This window comes from Patiria miniata, unplaced genomic scaffold (genome assembly GCF_015706575.1).
Source record: "Patiria miniata isolate m_02_andy unplaced genomic scaffold, ASM1570657v1 HiC_scaffold_23, whole genome shotgun sequence".
NCBI lineage: Eukaryota > Metazoa > Echinodermata > Asteroidea > Valvatida > Asterinidae > Patiria > Patiria miniata.
In genome coordinates this window covers 3,800,492-3,813,261 of record NW_024037062.1, presented here as the reverse complement: position 1 = coordinate 3,813,261, position 12,770 = coordinate 3,800,492, and the positions used below count along the sequence as shown (strand labels likewise).

At 43.0% G+C, this 12,770-nt stretch overlaps 3 protein-coding genes and 1 long non-coding RNA gene across 4 annotated transcripts; all 4 read right to left on the bottom strand.

Moving 5' to 3' along the window:
- Window positions 1–3,781: 3,781 nt before the first annotated feature.
- Window positions 3,782–4,595, bottom strand: LOC119731076. The gene is made up of 2 exons (XR_005271426.1): window positions 4,151–4,595; window positions 3,782–3,868 (listed from the first exon to the last, which is right to left on the bottom strand). It is a non-coding gene; the product is annotated as an uncharacterized LOC119731076 (long non-coding RNA).
- Window positions 4,596–5,223: 628 nt separating this feature from the next.
- LOC119731404 lies at window positions 5,224–6,600 on the bottom strand. The gene has a single exon (XM_038204574.1). It carries the CDS (start codon window positions 6,598–6,600, stop codon window positions 5,224–5,226), a length of 1,377 nt encoding a protein of 458 aa, XP_038060502.1.
- Window positions 6,601–6,791: 191 nt separating this feature from the next.
- On the bottom strand, window positions 6,792–8,078 carry LOC119731403. Its single transcript, XM_038204573.1, has one exon. It carries the CDS (start codon window positions 8,076–8,078, stop codon window positions 6,792–6,794), a length of 1,287 nt encoding a protein of 428 aa, XP_038060501.1.
- Window positions 8,079–9,064: 986 nt separating this feature from the next.
- Window positions 9,065–10,833, bottom strand: LOC119731402. Its single transcript, XM_038204572.1, has 2 exons — window positions 10,741–10,833; window positions 9,065–10,456 (listed from the first exon to the last, which is right to left on the bottom strand). The coding sequence occupies exon 2, from the start codon at window positions 10,262–10,264 to the stop codon at window positions 9,065–9,067; it is 1,200 nt and encodes a 399-aa protein (XP_038060500.1). The 5' UTR covers window positions 10,265–10,456; window positions 10,741–10,833.
- Between the last annotated feature and the right edge of the window lie 1,937 nt (window positions 10,834–12,770).

The following is a 12,770-nucleotide window of genomic DNA, read 5'->3' as shown; positions in this document are numbered from 1 at the left end:
AGAGTTCACTTAAAAGTGGTATTCTGATCAGATCTCGTTTTTACTTTGGAAATTTAATGTGAATCAATATTAGTGTTTTTGCCCTTCACCGAGGTTAATTGGCCTTTCTTTTGTTTGTAAACATTGACGCCATTTAATATGAACTGCCGCAAGCGCATAAGTTGAAGCCGGGGTTGGCATCTATTTTTCCATTGTTTTTCCAGAAAAAACGTCCTCATAACGCCTTTAATGTATACTCAAAAGCAGTGGCGTCACCAGACTTTTCAGTCTGGGGGGGCACAGGGGGGGGGGGGCACCAGCATTTGATTGGGGGGGGGGCACTTAGGTGGATACGGATCGCCGTCCTGGGGGAGGGGTCTAAGGGGAGGGGGTGAAAATTTTCGCATACGGAGGATGGGCTAGATGCAAAATGGTGCCACATTTGATGCTAAATTCGATCTGAAGATATCTCCAGAAATTGCTATTTAACCAACTCAGATGATGGGAGTTGAATATAACAAAATATATATATATTTTTTTACCAACCCAAATCTCAGATGGGGGGGCACTCGGGGGGGCACTAGGTTTTCCAGGGGGGGGGGGCACGTGCCCCCCCCCCCCTGGCCCCCCCCCCCCTGCCCCCCCCCCCCCCCCCCCCCCCCTTTGGCGACGCCACTGCTCAAAAGGCATGTGTAGAAATTATGTTGCAGGTTTGTTGACGATGTTGTATTTCCAAGTATCAAATAATATTTTGGTTATCTGTATAAGTCTTCTTCATTTTTGCAGTTTTGGACCTTCCATAGTTTTGCAACCCCTGGTTGGCAAAAGATGCAGTTTGCCAACCAAGCGTAGAAAGGCCATACAAGTGGCAATGAATAGGGCCCTCATGAGCTAGCCGAGCACAACTGGTACATGTAAAAAGATGAAAGCAACTTATAAACACAAGAATTGCTATAATGGTGACCAATAGGTAACTCGTACCAGCGAAGGTGCCTATAGGCCTATAATTGTGAACAACTTTACCTAGGAGGGCGGTATCTCCTTTATGTCTTTTGATCGTCCATTGTTCTCATGGTTAGTGACAGGTGTAACATAGGATAGTCGGTGAAAAAGGACACGAGGTTTGCTTGTCTACTTATATTTACTATAGTTATCACATAACAATTTTTCTATAATTTTAACAAGATACCCTGCAACCATGGTGTAGTGACATAATCTGATACTCGACAGGCAACGGATTCAGGTTGGCTTTAATCGCACAATTACCTTTACAGGTTTGCTCACCACAGAGCGTGCTGGTCACCCACAGTACCATTTTAACGAAATTTGTCATATCACCACAGTTTGAGGATCGTACGTGTTATTGTCTGCATTTGAACTCGCAAAAGGCTATCTTGTTTTCACGGACAAAAATCATTCAAAGTAAGATTTAAAGGGCTCATGCAATGTCATTTTGTTTTAATGCAATCCTTGAAATGCACCTTTTTTGTCCCATATAACCTTATTTTCAATTTTCGTTTTGCCATTTTAAGGGTATTTTGTGCCTTCTTGGTATTAATGCTAATGACAATTTCCATATTCATTAGCAAAAGTGTGATGTCAAATCAGGCAATACATCTCTATGTTTCAGCTATTTCAGCACAAAAAAGTTTACAGAATGCTGGATATCTTGCTGTTGTAAATGTTATTTTCTGCGGTGATCATGGCAGTAATTTTAGTGATATTGTTTGGTTCACATTTGAACAAAAAACCTAAACTGAATAGTGTCTTTCTGAAATGACATCACAGCAATATCTACGGAGCTCTGCAAGTGCCATCCGACTTCATCAGATACTGACTTATTTTATCTCAGGATGACGACATAATACAGGCAAGAAGACGACATCCTGAGATGATTTATTAGGGGATGGCGACATCCTGAAAGTAGGATGACGACATCTAGAGATAATTTATTATTGGACGACGACATCCTGAAAATAGGATGACGACATCCTGAGATAAATTATTAGGGGATGACGACATCCTAAAATGAGGAAGACGACATCCTGAGATAGTTTATCAGGGGATGACGACATCCTGAAAATAGGATGACGCCATCCTGATATAATTTATTATGGCATGACGACATCCTGAAAGTAGGATGACGACATCCTGAGATAATTTGTTATGGGATGACGACATTCTGAAAGTAGGATGACGACATCCTGAGATAATTTGTTATGGGATGACGACATTCTGAAAGTAGGATGACGACATCCTGAGATAATTTGTTATGGGATGACGCTAAACTGGAAGCAGGATGACGACATCACGACATAATTTATCACGAGGTGCATTGAAGCCATCTTGAAAACGCACAGGTGGACATGCGGCTTGTATAACATTTATCATATCGCTGTATATTCATGGTATTTATTTGATGATGAGAGGTCATGTGCGCTTCCAAGATGGATTCAATGCACCTCGTGATATCTCAGGATGTCCTCATCCTACTTTCAGGATGTCGTCACATCCTAATAAATTATCTCGGGATGTCGTCATCCTATTTTCAGGATGTCGTCATCCTATTTTCAGGATGTCGTCATCCCCTAATAAACTATCTCAGGATGTCATCGTGCCAGAAGAGATTGTCTTAAGATGTCGTCATCCTATTTTCAGGATGTCGTCATGCCATATTAAATTATGACGAGATGTCGTCATCCTACTTTGAGGATGTCGTCATCCCCTAACAAATTATCTCAGGATGTCGTCATCTTGCCTGTATTTTGTCGTAATCCTGAGATAAAATAAGTCAGTATATGAACAAGTCAGATGCCACTTCCAGAGCTCCGTAAATATCACCCCCAAATGTCCGGAAAAGCATGGCACATTCTTAAATGTTTAAAGAAGTGCACCTCTGAATTAAATTAACCAACAAGATGCATGGTTCTCGAACCATGCGTCTCGCCTGCTTTTACGATTATCTTTATAAAGTGACTTATCAGTATGAAGGTTGCAATGAGTTTGGTTCCAGCCTATTTTACAACTTGACCTCAGATGACATTTGACCTTGGTATGTGACCTTTGACATCATTATCATATGAAGGTTGGCATGTTGCATAAACTACCCAAGTTTGGTTCCTCTTGGTCTTCAATTTGTCATCAATGAGACCCATTTTACATATTCAGCCTATTTTACAACTTGACCTCAGTTGACCTTTGACCTTGGTATGTGACCTTTGACATCATTATCATATGCAGGTTTCCATGTTGCATCTATGATTCCAGTATGGTTTCAGTTGGACTTCAACTGTGGAAATAAGGCCAATGTTACGAAACTTTAACCAAAATACCACAGATATACACACAAATTCATACTACATACATACAAACATACATACTACATTTATACGGAAAGACAAAGTGATTGCATAGTCTCTTTCAAAGTTCAGGCGAAACAAAAAGGGATGTCAAATAGTTTTCACATATTTAAGAGGAGTGGAAAGTGACAAAAATGTGTTCCTAAGAAAAAACTAATCTCATGGACCCTTTGATAAGCTTTTTTTGTGTGGTGTGGAAGATCTGAAATGGGAATGTTATTAACAATGAAAAGAAAATGCAAACAAAAATAAGTTATTCGGGGAAGTGTCGTTTCTGTAAAGAACCAATTTAGTTTTATGAAATACGGACTCATTGGTGATATTGCGCATGCTTATGCATAGATAATTAGGAGAGGGACCGGTCACGTGAGAGGGTTTTGTAAAAGATGGCACTTAAAAGTTCCAGTGAACTTGACTTAATGACGAATGACTAGTACACAATCATGTATCAGCAACAGTATACTCGCATCTTTAATCACGTAGACACGAAACATGAAGCATGAAGCACGTAACACGTAACACGGTTTAATCTACATAAACAAAACAAAGAATAACAAATACAAATCAGGATTGATACACAAAAACAATATTACAAATGTCCAGTTAGTGGTAAATTAGCTGTAGACATGTGCGAATCCCATGTAATGTTGTATATTAAAGTCTATATGCACTTATTTTTACATGACACTTTTACACAAAGTTTCCCCAATAAATTAACCCAGAAATATTACTTTTATCCCACAAATATCTAGATGGCCATGTTCTATATATGTCTTACAATCATATAAGGATTTAGAAATTATTAAACTAACGACTTTGGGCTGTCCAAAACAACAAATTGCGTGACGAAAAGTGACGTTGACATGAAAAGTTTGACGTTATCTAAACGTTTTAACCCAACTGACTTGTTTCAGGGTGGTGTGCAATAGCGCCCTCTCTTGACGAAGAATACAGATACACAAAAAGTTAACCTAATTAGCATATTACACAAACGAAACATTCTGACCCAACATCCCGACCCCTTAAATGTCACAACCAACCCCAAAATGGCATTTACCTAAATCATACAAAAAATAAGGGAGAATGTGAGTGCCCCTTTAAGTTGACTTCCACTGGTGGTTTAGGGTTTTCAATTATACATCATAACACAAGTTATACACACACAAAAGAAAAGCTTCTGGATCTAATCATATGAATCATCAGCTATTTGTACTACACACTCTAACCTTTGGAACTACATGTACTGGAAAACACAATATAAAACAAAAAAACACTTGTAGAGGCCAACAACCAATTTATGTTTCAGATCTTTCTACTGTTTCCAGAAGACAAAGTTTCTGGACTGGTCTCATCAAGGTAGATGACATTGTCTTCACCTTGGCTGATCTGACTAGCTGGTCCCCTCCCTGATGTGTTTCAACAACTCGTCCTAGAAGCCATTTACTTCTTGGCAAGTCACTATCAACGACAAGCACCAAGTCTCCAACCTGGATATTCCTCTTTGGCTCAAACCATTTCTGTCTTTCTTGCAGCATAGGAAGGTACTCCCGAATCCATCTTCTCCAAAAAAGATAGGCCAATATTGTACCTGCCTCCATCTCCTCTTTCCATACATATCTTTTTTGTCGAATACCCCAGGTGGCAGGACATGCCCTGCACGAAGCAGAAGTAAGTGATTGGGAGTTAGCGGCTCTAGGTCATTCACATCATCTGACACTGTAGTTATCGGCCTTCCAATGATAGACTCAACCAGACACATAAGTGTAGACAAACTCTCGTCGTACATGGTTTGCTCTTTCATGAGAGAATTCATCAGCTTTCGCGTGGTCCTAATCTGCCTTTTCCAGACTCCGCCCATATGCGATGCCGTAGGGGGATTAAATTTTCACTTCACCCCTTTCTGAAGGAGGAACTCATTGACCTTCTGCTGATCTAGGGACTGTGTAGCTTCTCTAAGCTCTCTCTCGGCGCCCACAAAGTTGGACCAGTTATCGGACCTGATCTCTTCCGGCTCTCCACGTCGACACATGAACCGTTGTAACGTGTTGATGAAAGAATCCGCTTCCATGGTATGTAGGACTTCAATATGAACGGCTCGAACAACTAGACAGGTAAAGATACACCCATAGCGTTTGACCAAGCTTCGACCTGGTTTAACCATGAACGGACCAAAACAATCCACTCCAACAAAACTGAATGGTGGCTTGTTTGGCGTGACCCTGTCAGATGGCAGATCTGCCATCTTTTGCTCGACTGGTGTGGCTGATTGACGTCTACACCCAAAACAATCACGCAAAATACTGCGGACTGTAGACCTGGCCTTGATCAACCAATATCTTTGACGCAATAGGGAAAGTACGTGCTCTCTTCCAGAGTGTCCCGATTCTTGATGGAATTGTCTGACAATCAGAGTGACTACATGGTGATCTTTAGGCAACACGGCCGGACGTTTCACTCCCTCGTCTACTGGAGCGTTCTTCAGACGACCACCAATCCTTATGATACCATCAGCGGACAACACTGGGTCAAGCTTGTATAAAGGACTTGTCTTCTTGATGTAGTCCTTTGACCTTCTGGAGTCTACCTTGTCCTTCTGGAGGAACTTCAACTCTTTACAAAAGGACTCTCTCTGGATATACAAAATGATAGCATCCTCTGCTCTCGTCATCTCATCTACGGCCAGTAGCTTCTGCATGTCTACTGTCGGTTGCTTCCTTGCCTTGGCTCGCAAGTAGTTTTTTACCTGCAGCAACCACGCCACATTCTTCTTCAATCTATGCCATGAGGAATGCCTCTTCAACAACCTGTCTACCACATCGACCTGTTCCATCTTGTTTACAGCACATACAGTAACCACCTCCTTGTCTGGCTTTATCTCTGGATCTTCATCTGGTAGATCTCTCAGGCTTGGCGATTTTGGCCATTCACTATCTTCCAGGCAAAGGAAGTCGGGTCCATAGAGCCATCGCTTGTTAGTAAGCAGCTCCTCAGCTGTTTGTCCTCTTGAAACATCATCGGCTGGATTAAGCCTAGACACAACATGATGCCATTGACTGGGTGATGACCCGCTATGGATAACTGCAACTCTATTTGCCACGAATGTGAGAAACCGTCGCTCCTCATTCTTCACATACTGCAGTACTATGGTGCTGTCTGTCCAAAATACTGAATCCTCTAATGACACATCTAACTCTCTACGAACCATCGCATCAAGTTTGATGGAGAGTGTGGCACCCATCAATTCCAACCTTGGTATAGTCATCTTTTTCAGGGGGGCTAGATGAGACTTGGCCAAAAGAAGGCAAGACCGCTTGTCGCCTTCCGAGTTTGTCATATGCAAATAAGTTGTCGCTCCGTAAGCTACTTCTGATGCATCCGAGAAATGGTGCAGTTGGTATTTGACTACCTCTCCAAAACCATAGGGCTTGATACTCCTATTCACCCTAAACTGTTCTATCTCGGGTAGTTCTTGTTTCTACTGTTGCCAACTGTTGAGGTGCTCTGATGGAAGTGACTCATCCCAGCCCAGCTTTCTTCGGCATAGATCCTGTATGAAACCTTGGCCCTCAGAGTGAACGGACTCACAAACCCATGTGGATCATAGATAGAACTGCAGACACTAAGTATTCCTCTTCTTGTCAATGGCTTGTCGCTGGGACTGATTTTATAGCCAAAACAGTCCAGTTCAACATCCCACTGCATTCCGAGAGCGCTCTCGGTCGGTAATGCCTCGTAGTTCAGATCGAGCTCCTTGACATCCTTCACTCTCTCTTCGATGGGGATGGATGCAAGAACTTGTGGGTTGCTGCTTACCCACTTTGTCAACCTAAAACCTCCTCTAGCAAGAAGACTACGGAGTTCCTGTGCCAGCTGAATTCCTTTCTCTTCACTGGCGACAGATTTCAAACAGTCATCTACATAAAAATTACGCATGACTGTGTCAACTGTGTCAGGTTGGAAGTCTGCTCGATTATCTTCAGCGGTACGTTGCAGAGCGAAGGTGCAACAGCTTGGACTCCATGTACCACCGAAGGGGTGTACAGTCATCCTATACACACTCGGCTGTCGAGAGCTGTCACCATCAGACCACCACAGATATCTCAAGACATCTCGCTCTTCATGAGTGACTTTGACCTGATGGAACATGGCTTGGACATCAGCCATAAGTGCCACTGTCTCTTGCCGAAACCTCAAGAGTACCCCCAACAGCTTGTTGGTCAAATCTGGTCCACTTAGCACCTCGTCGTTGAGTGATGTTCCAACATGCTTAGACGCACAGTCGAATACTATGCGAACCTTGTCAGGCTTCTTCGGATGGTACACCAGGTGATGTGGGAGATACCACACGGTGCTGTTTGAGGGATGAACTTCCTCTTCTGGAACACTTTCTCCATAACCGTTGTTGATGAGATCCTGCATGCCTTCAGTGTACTTAGCGTGCAGTAGTGTGTCTCTCTGTAGCCGCTTGCCCAACGAAAAAAGACGTCGTTCCGCAACAGTGCGATTATCAACCAAGTGCGGAGGATAATTCTTAAATGGGATAGCCAACTCGTAGTGCCCATCTGTGAGACGAACACTTTCTTCCCATATCGCAATAGCCTGCTTGTCCTTCACCGACATCCCCTTGGTGTCATCATGAATGGAATCAGTCGTGTCCAACTTCCAGAACATCTTAAGTTGTCTCTCTAAACTGTCGTCGGCGGCAATGAAGTTGGATGTGGCTGTGTGCTTGTTCGCCATTCCCAGTGGTCCATTCAGCGACCATCCGAGCTCTGTTCTTGTCGCATATGGGGCATTCCTCTCACCCTTCTTGACTTCTAATGGCATCAGTGCTTCTGGAACATCTTGCCCAATCAAAAAGCTGTACTCGACCTTTGTCAACCTGTGGCAGCTTGAGACCTTGCAAGTGAGGCCATTTTTCAATGTCCTCTTGCTTGGCCAGGTTGGCATCATGGATAGGGAGCTCACGTCTTGTATACACCAACGGAAGTTCAACTGGTTGTTTGCAGTCGATACCGCTAACTGTCAAACTGATGACAGTTGTCGCTGTTTGCACGTTTGCCCCTGCCAACGTTGTGAGAGACAATTGCTGCTGTTGACCGCAGAGTTTCAGTCGCTTCGCCAACTCTTCTGTGCAGAAGGTGCTCGTGGACCCACTGTCCAAGAGCGCATATGTGTCGATGCAAACACCACTACCCTTGGCCTTGACCTTGACTGGAACAATGGGCAACGCAACTCCCATCACGCCGACCCCTGTGACATTACAGCTCGTGTCAACCTCTGTGTCGGTGAAACCACTTTGCACTGATGCCGCTGGTTCTGCTGGTGCCGTCGTGACCTCAGTTCTTGGGGTAAACTGACCTACGGGGATGGTTTTAATCCGGTGCAAGAATTTAGTATGCTTTTTTCCACACCCTGCAACAGAGCAAACTCGGTTTAAGGTACATGAATTTGACATATGCCCAGGTCTCAAACAGTTATAGCACAGTTTTGTTGCCCTAGCAAATTCAAATCTGTCTTCTGTTTCTTACTCTTAAACTCTGTACACCCAAACAAGGTGTGACTACCGTTACACAATACACATGTCATGTTACCAGGTTTGGCATTTGTCATCATGGTGTAACTACCTTTGCTATAACGACTTACAGAGGACTTCGGAACATTCTTGTTTGTTACAACATATCTGTCCTTTGGCTTACACCATGCACATATACTCGTTAGCTTCTTCAGGCTGCGTCTTCTACAAATCTACTAAATCCCCTATTTGGGGACCTGTCGTTTTTCTTTCTATTTACCCTAACCTGCTTGATCCATCGGTTACGGAGGTAACTTGGCAGTTTCTCAATCAAAGTAACCAACACTGTCTGAGTATTTACTTCCTGAATGTAACCCATGGCATTAAGGGTCTCCCTACAGGTTTTCAGATCATCTGCATACTCTCTTAGTGCTTTCTTGTCATGTGGGCTAATACTACTACCCTCAGTTAGCTTGTTCACCCAAGCTTCAGCAATCGTGTAATTGTTACCAAACCTTTCCTTAAGCAAGGCCTTAGCCCTCTTATACCCTTCAAGTGGCTGCATCACAGAACAACACTGTATCACTTTCTTTGCCTTACCAGTACAGTACTGTAACAACCGAATCAACTTAGCACTGTCCTCCAAATTGGAGTTGTCCACACTGTTCTCAAAGGATCTTATGAATGCCCAATACTGCAAGGGATCTCCATCGTATGTCAAAAGTTCTGCTTTCGGCAGCTGTATCACCTCAAGCAGCCGTTGTTGCTGCTTTTGACCCTGCTGCACCAGCTCAAGAACCGTTGTTTCACTGTTCTTGTGCGCGCTGTCAGGTTCTGCTGTCTTGACTGGATCCACTGTCTTGTCCGGTTCTGATGTCTTGTTTGGATCCACTGTCGTCTCAGCCTCTGGCTTCGTATCTGGTTCCTTCATTCCGTCGAACTCCAACTTCGTGGTTTGACATGCTGGAGATGTATCCACTACTTCAGGTGTACTCTGTGGGGGTGTCGCAATCTGCACTTCACTGTTGTTTGATGCGTGTACTGAGAAGGTATCGCAATGTTCATTGCTGTCGTTAAGTGCATACACAGCCTCCTCCGCTTCTGCCATAGCCAACTTTGTTTGCAGGGCCAAGTGTCTCTTTCTTTGATGAAGCTTTAACTCTTCGTCTTCAAGGGCTTGCAGCTGATGCAACATGGCCGCTTCTGCTTCTAAAGCAACCTTTCTGGCAGCTGCTTTCACTCTGGCACCGGTCACTGATGTTGATGTCCTGCTGACCTTTGACCTGCATTGACTCACAGAATCTTGTGGACGAATGAGGTCATCATGTCCACCGGTGTCTGATGTGGCCCCATGCTCCGATGCTGAACGGCTTTCACCGTGACGTGACGTTCCTGTCTCAGTAGTACTCATGACAATGTCCAAATCTTATAAAGCCCAGTCATTAAACTCATGTAAAGGATGGCACTTAAAAGTTCCAGTGAACTTGACTTAATGACGAATGACTAGTACACAATCATGTATCAGCAACAGTATACTCGCATCTTTAATCACGTAGACACGAAACATGAAGCATGAAGCACGTAACACGTAACACGGTTTAATCTACATAAACAAAACAAAGAATAACAAATACAAATCAGGATTGATACACAAAAACAATATTACAAATGTCCAGTTAGTGGTAAATTAGCTGTAGACATGTGCGAATCCCATGTAATGTTGTATATTAAAGTCTATATGCACACATTTTTACATGACACTTTTACACAAAGTTTCCCCAATAAATTAACCCAGAAATATTACTTTTATCCCACAAATATCTAGATGGCCATGTTCTATATATGTCTTACAATCATATAAAAGGATTTAGAAATTATTAAACTTACGACTTTGGGCTGTCCAAAACAACAAATTGCGTGACGAAAAGTGACGTTGACATGAAAAGTTTGACGTTATCTAAACGTTTTAACCCAACTGACTTGTTTAGGGTGGTGTGCAATAGCGCCCTCTCTTGACGAAGAATACAGATACACAACAAGTTAACCTAATTAGCATATTACACAAACGAAACATTCTGACCCAACAGGTTTACCAATAAAAGGGAAAAAGAGTCCGATTTTCATACGAGCCTGATTTCATATATGACACCGGCATTAAGGGTGCGGCACGTGCCCGGGTAGCCGCGTGGCCTTGACTAAAGGCTCCCCCATCTGCTACTGTTGAGCAGAAAATCAGATCGAACGTTTTCGAAGTTTCCATTCTATGCTTTCACGTAGCTGAAAAAAGTCGATTGTTTTTTAGGCAGCCGAAAAGTGGCCATCATCTGTTTATGATTGCTGCTTCTCTACTCCAGAACTTGAGGGACTGGGAACGAGTCTGCTTGATAAAACTTGAAGCGAGCGCCTATTTTTTTTTTTTTAAACGTGGCATGCAGCTGCATGCAGTTTACGTACACGTGCGTTCGTTTAGCTCACCCGGTTTGACACCGGGTCAGCACCCCTGCCGTTCGATTAGCTCTGACCAAAGATCCTATAGCGCCGTCTGACGTACCAGCCACAGACCCGGGTCAGCCACAGACCCTGCCCGTGGAGCAGAGTCTCACTGGTGGCAGTACGTCACGCATGTGTTCATTCCCTAGAAACGGACAATGGCGGCCGGACAGCAGAAATCTCAAGTGGACTTAAAAGTTGACTTCAAGTCTAAAGGTATTCTGGACGATCCTCCTATTTCTGCGCACTAGGCTTTGCAACCAGGTATAAAGGTAGCAAAGCAACCACTCTTTTCCGCCTCAACGAAACTTACATTGTTGGCTTACAATCATCCACCATACCGATTAACAAAGCGAAATCTCATTTGTGGCGACAACCAGGGAATTCCAAAGCATGCAGTTTTGGATGCTTCATCCAAAATCTGTGCTGTCTGGACCATGTAACTCGATATAAACATTTTTTTAAACAACTTAGAGCTTTTCAAACATATTTTCTTTCTTTTTCCTTTCTTTTTTTCCAATGCCAATACACGTTCATAATTTCAAGATTAAATGTCAATATCCTAATGGTTGAATAATTACAAAGGTCTTTATTTACATATTTACATAAATAATTTTTTTAATATTCATCTATTAAAATAATGTAGATCCCAATAATATTGTTATTCTGATCATCCCAATCAACAGAGACAATTTTCAAGATGTCAGATTTTAAAAGTTTTGACCAAAAAATCCAAAATAATATAAGAAGTGTCTTTTTGGTTGCACTGTAAGTTTTATACACCCCTGTAAAACCTGTGCAAAGTCTTATCTATGACATCTTAACTATAATACTGACGACAGTGGTAGACCAATAAAAGTCACCGTACGGTCATATTTTCGACTTCAAGTTCTGCAGGCCCGGAAGCATCTGCATGCCTGCATTTGTAGTTAGCTGTCAAAAGCAGATTGTTTTCATATTTTGCCTGAATTCCAGAGAAAGCCATCAATTTCCACATTTTTTCGGCTGCTGGTTAAAGTTCGTGCATCAACGATACCAGTGAAAAGTATATATATTTTGTTAGGATGCATACCTTGCAAAAATAACTTAAAGGCGAGTGCGCAGAAATAGGAGCGCGCAGCTTTTAGGGGTCTGACGATAATCATTTTGACTTTTGAGGCTATAATTTCAGCCCAACGTTTTTGAGTTTTGCAAAAGCAGTAAATCTCAAAATAAGACCCAATCCGAAACGGGCGCTTTCTCAGTGGCTACGGCCACGGCTAAGGACGTCACGTGAGGATCGTAATGACCAGCGGTTGTTCGATTAGCGATAGCCAGCCCGGCTGTGTGGCTGACCCGTCTGCCTTTAACCCGTGTCGACCCGGGTGAGCTAAACGACGCACCCTAAGCAAGGGCGAGTGCGCGGCAAGCACAGCGAGCGACTACGG

Excerpts from the sequence above, each read along its gene's own strand:
- LOC119731404 (XM_038204574.1), bottom strand. The coding sequence starts at position 6,600 with ATGACTATACCAAGGTTGGAATTGATGGGTGCCACACTCTCCATCAAA.
- LOC119731403 (XM_038204573.1), bottom strand. The coding sequence starts at position 8,078 with ATGGCGAACAAGCACACAGCCACATCCAACTTCATTGCCGCCGACGAC.
- LOC119731402 (XM_038204572.1), bottom strand. The coding sequence starts at position 10,264 with ATGAGTACTACTGAGACAGGAACGTCACGTCACGGTGAAAGCCGTTCA.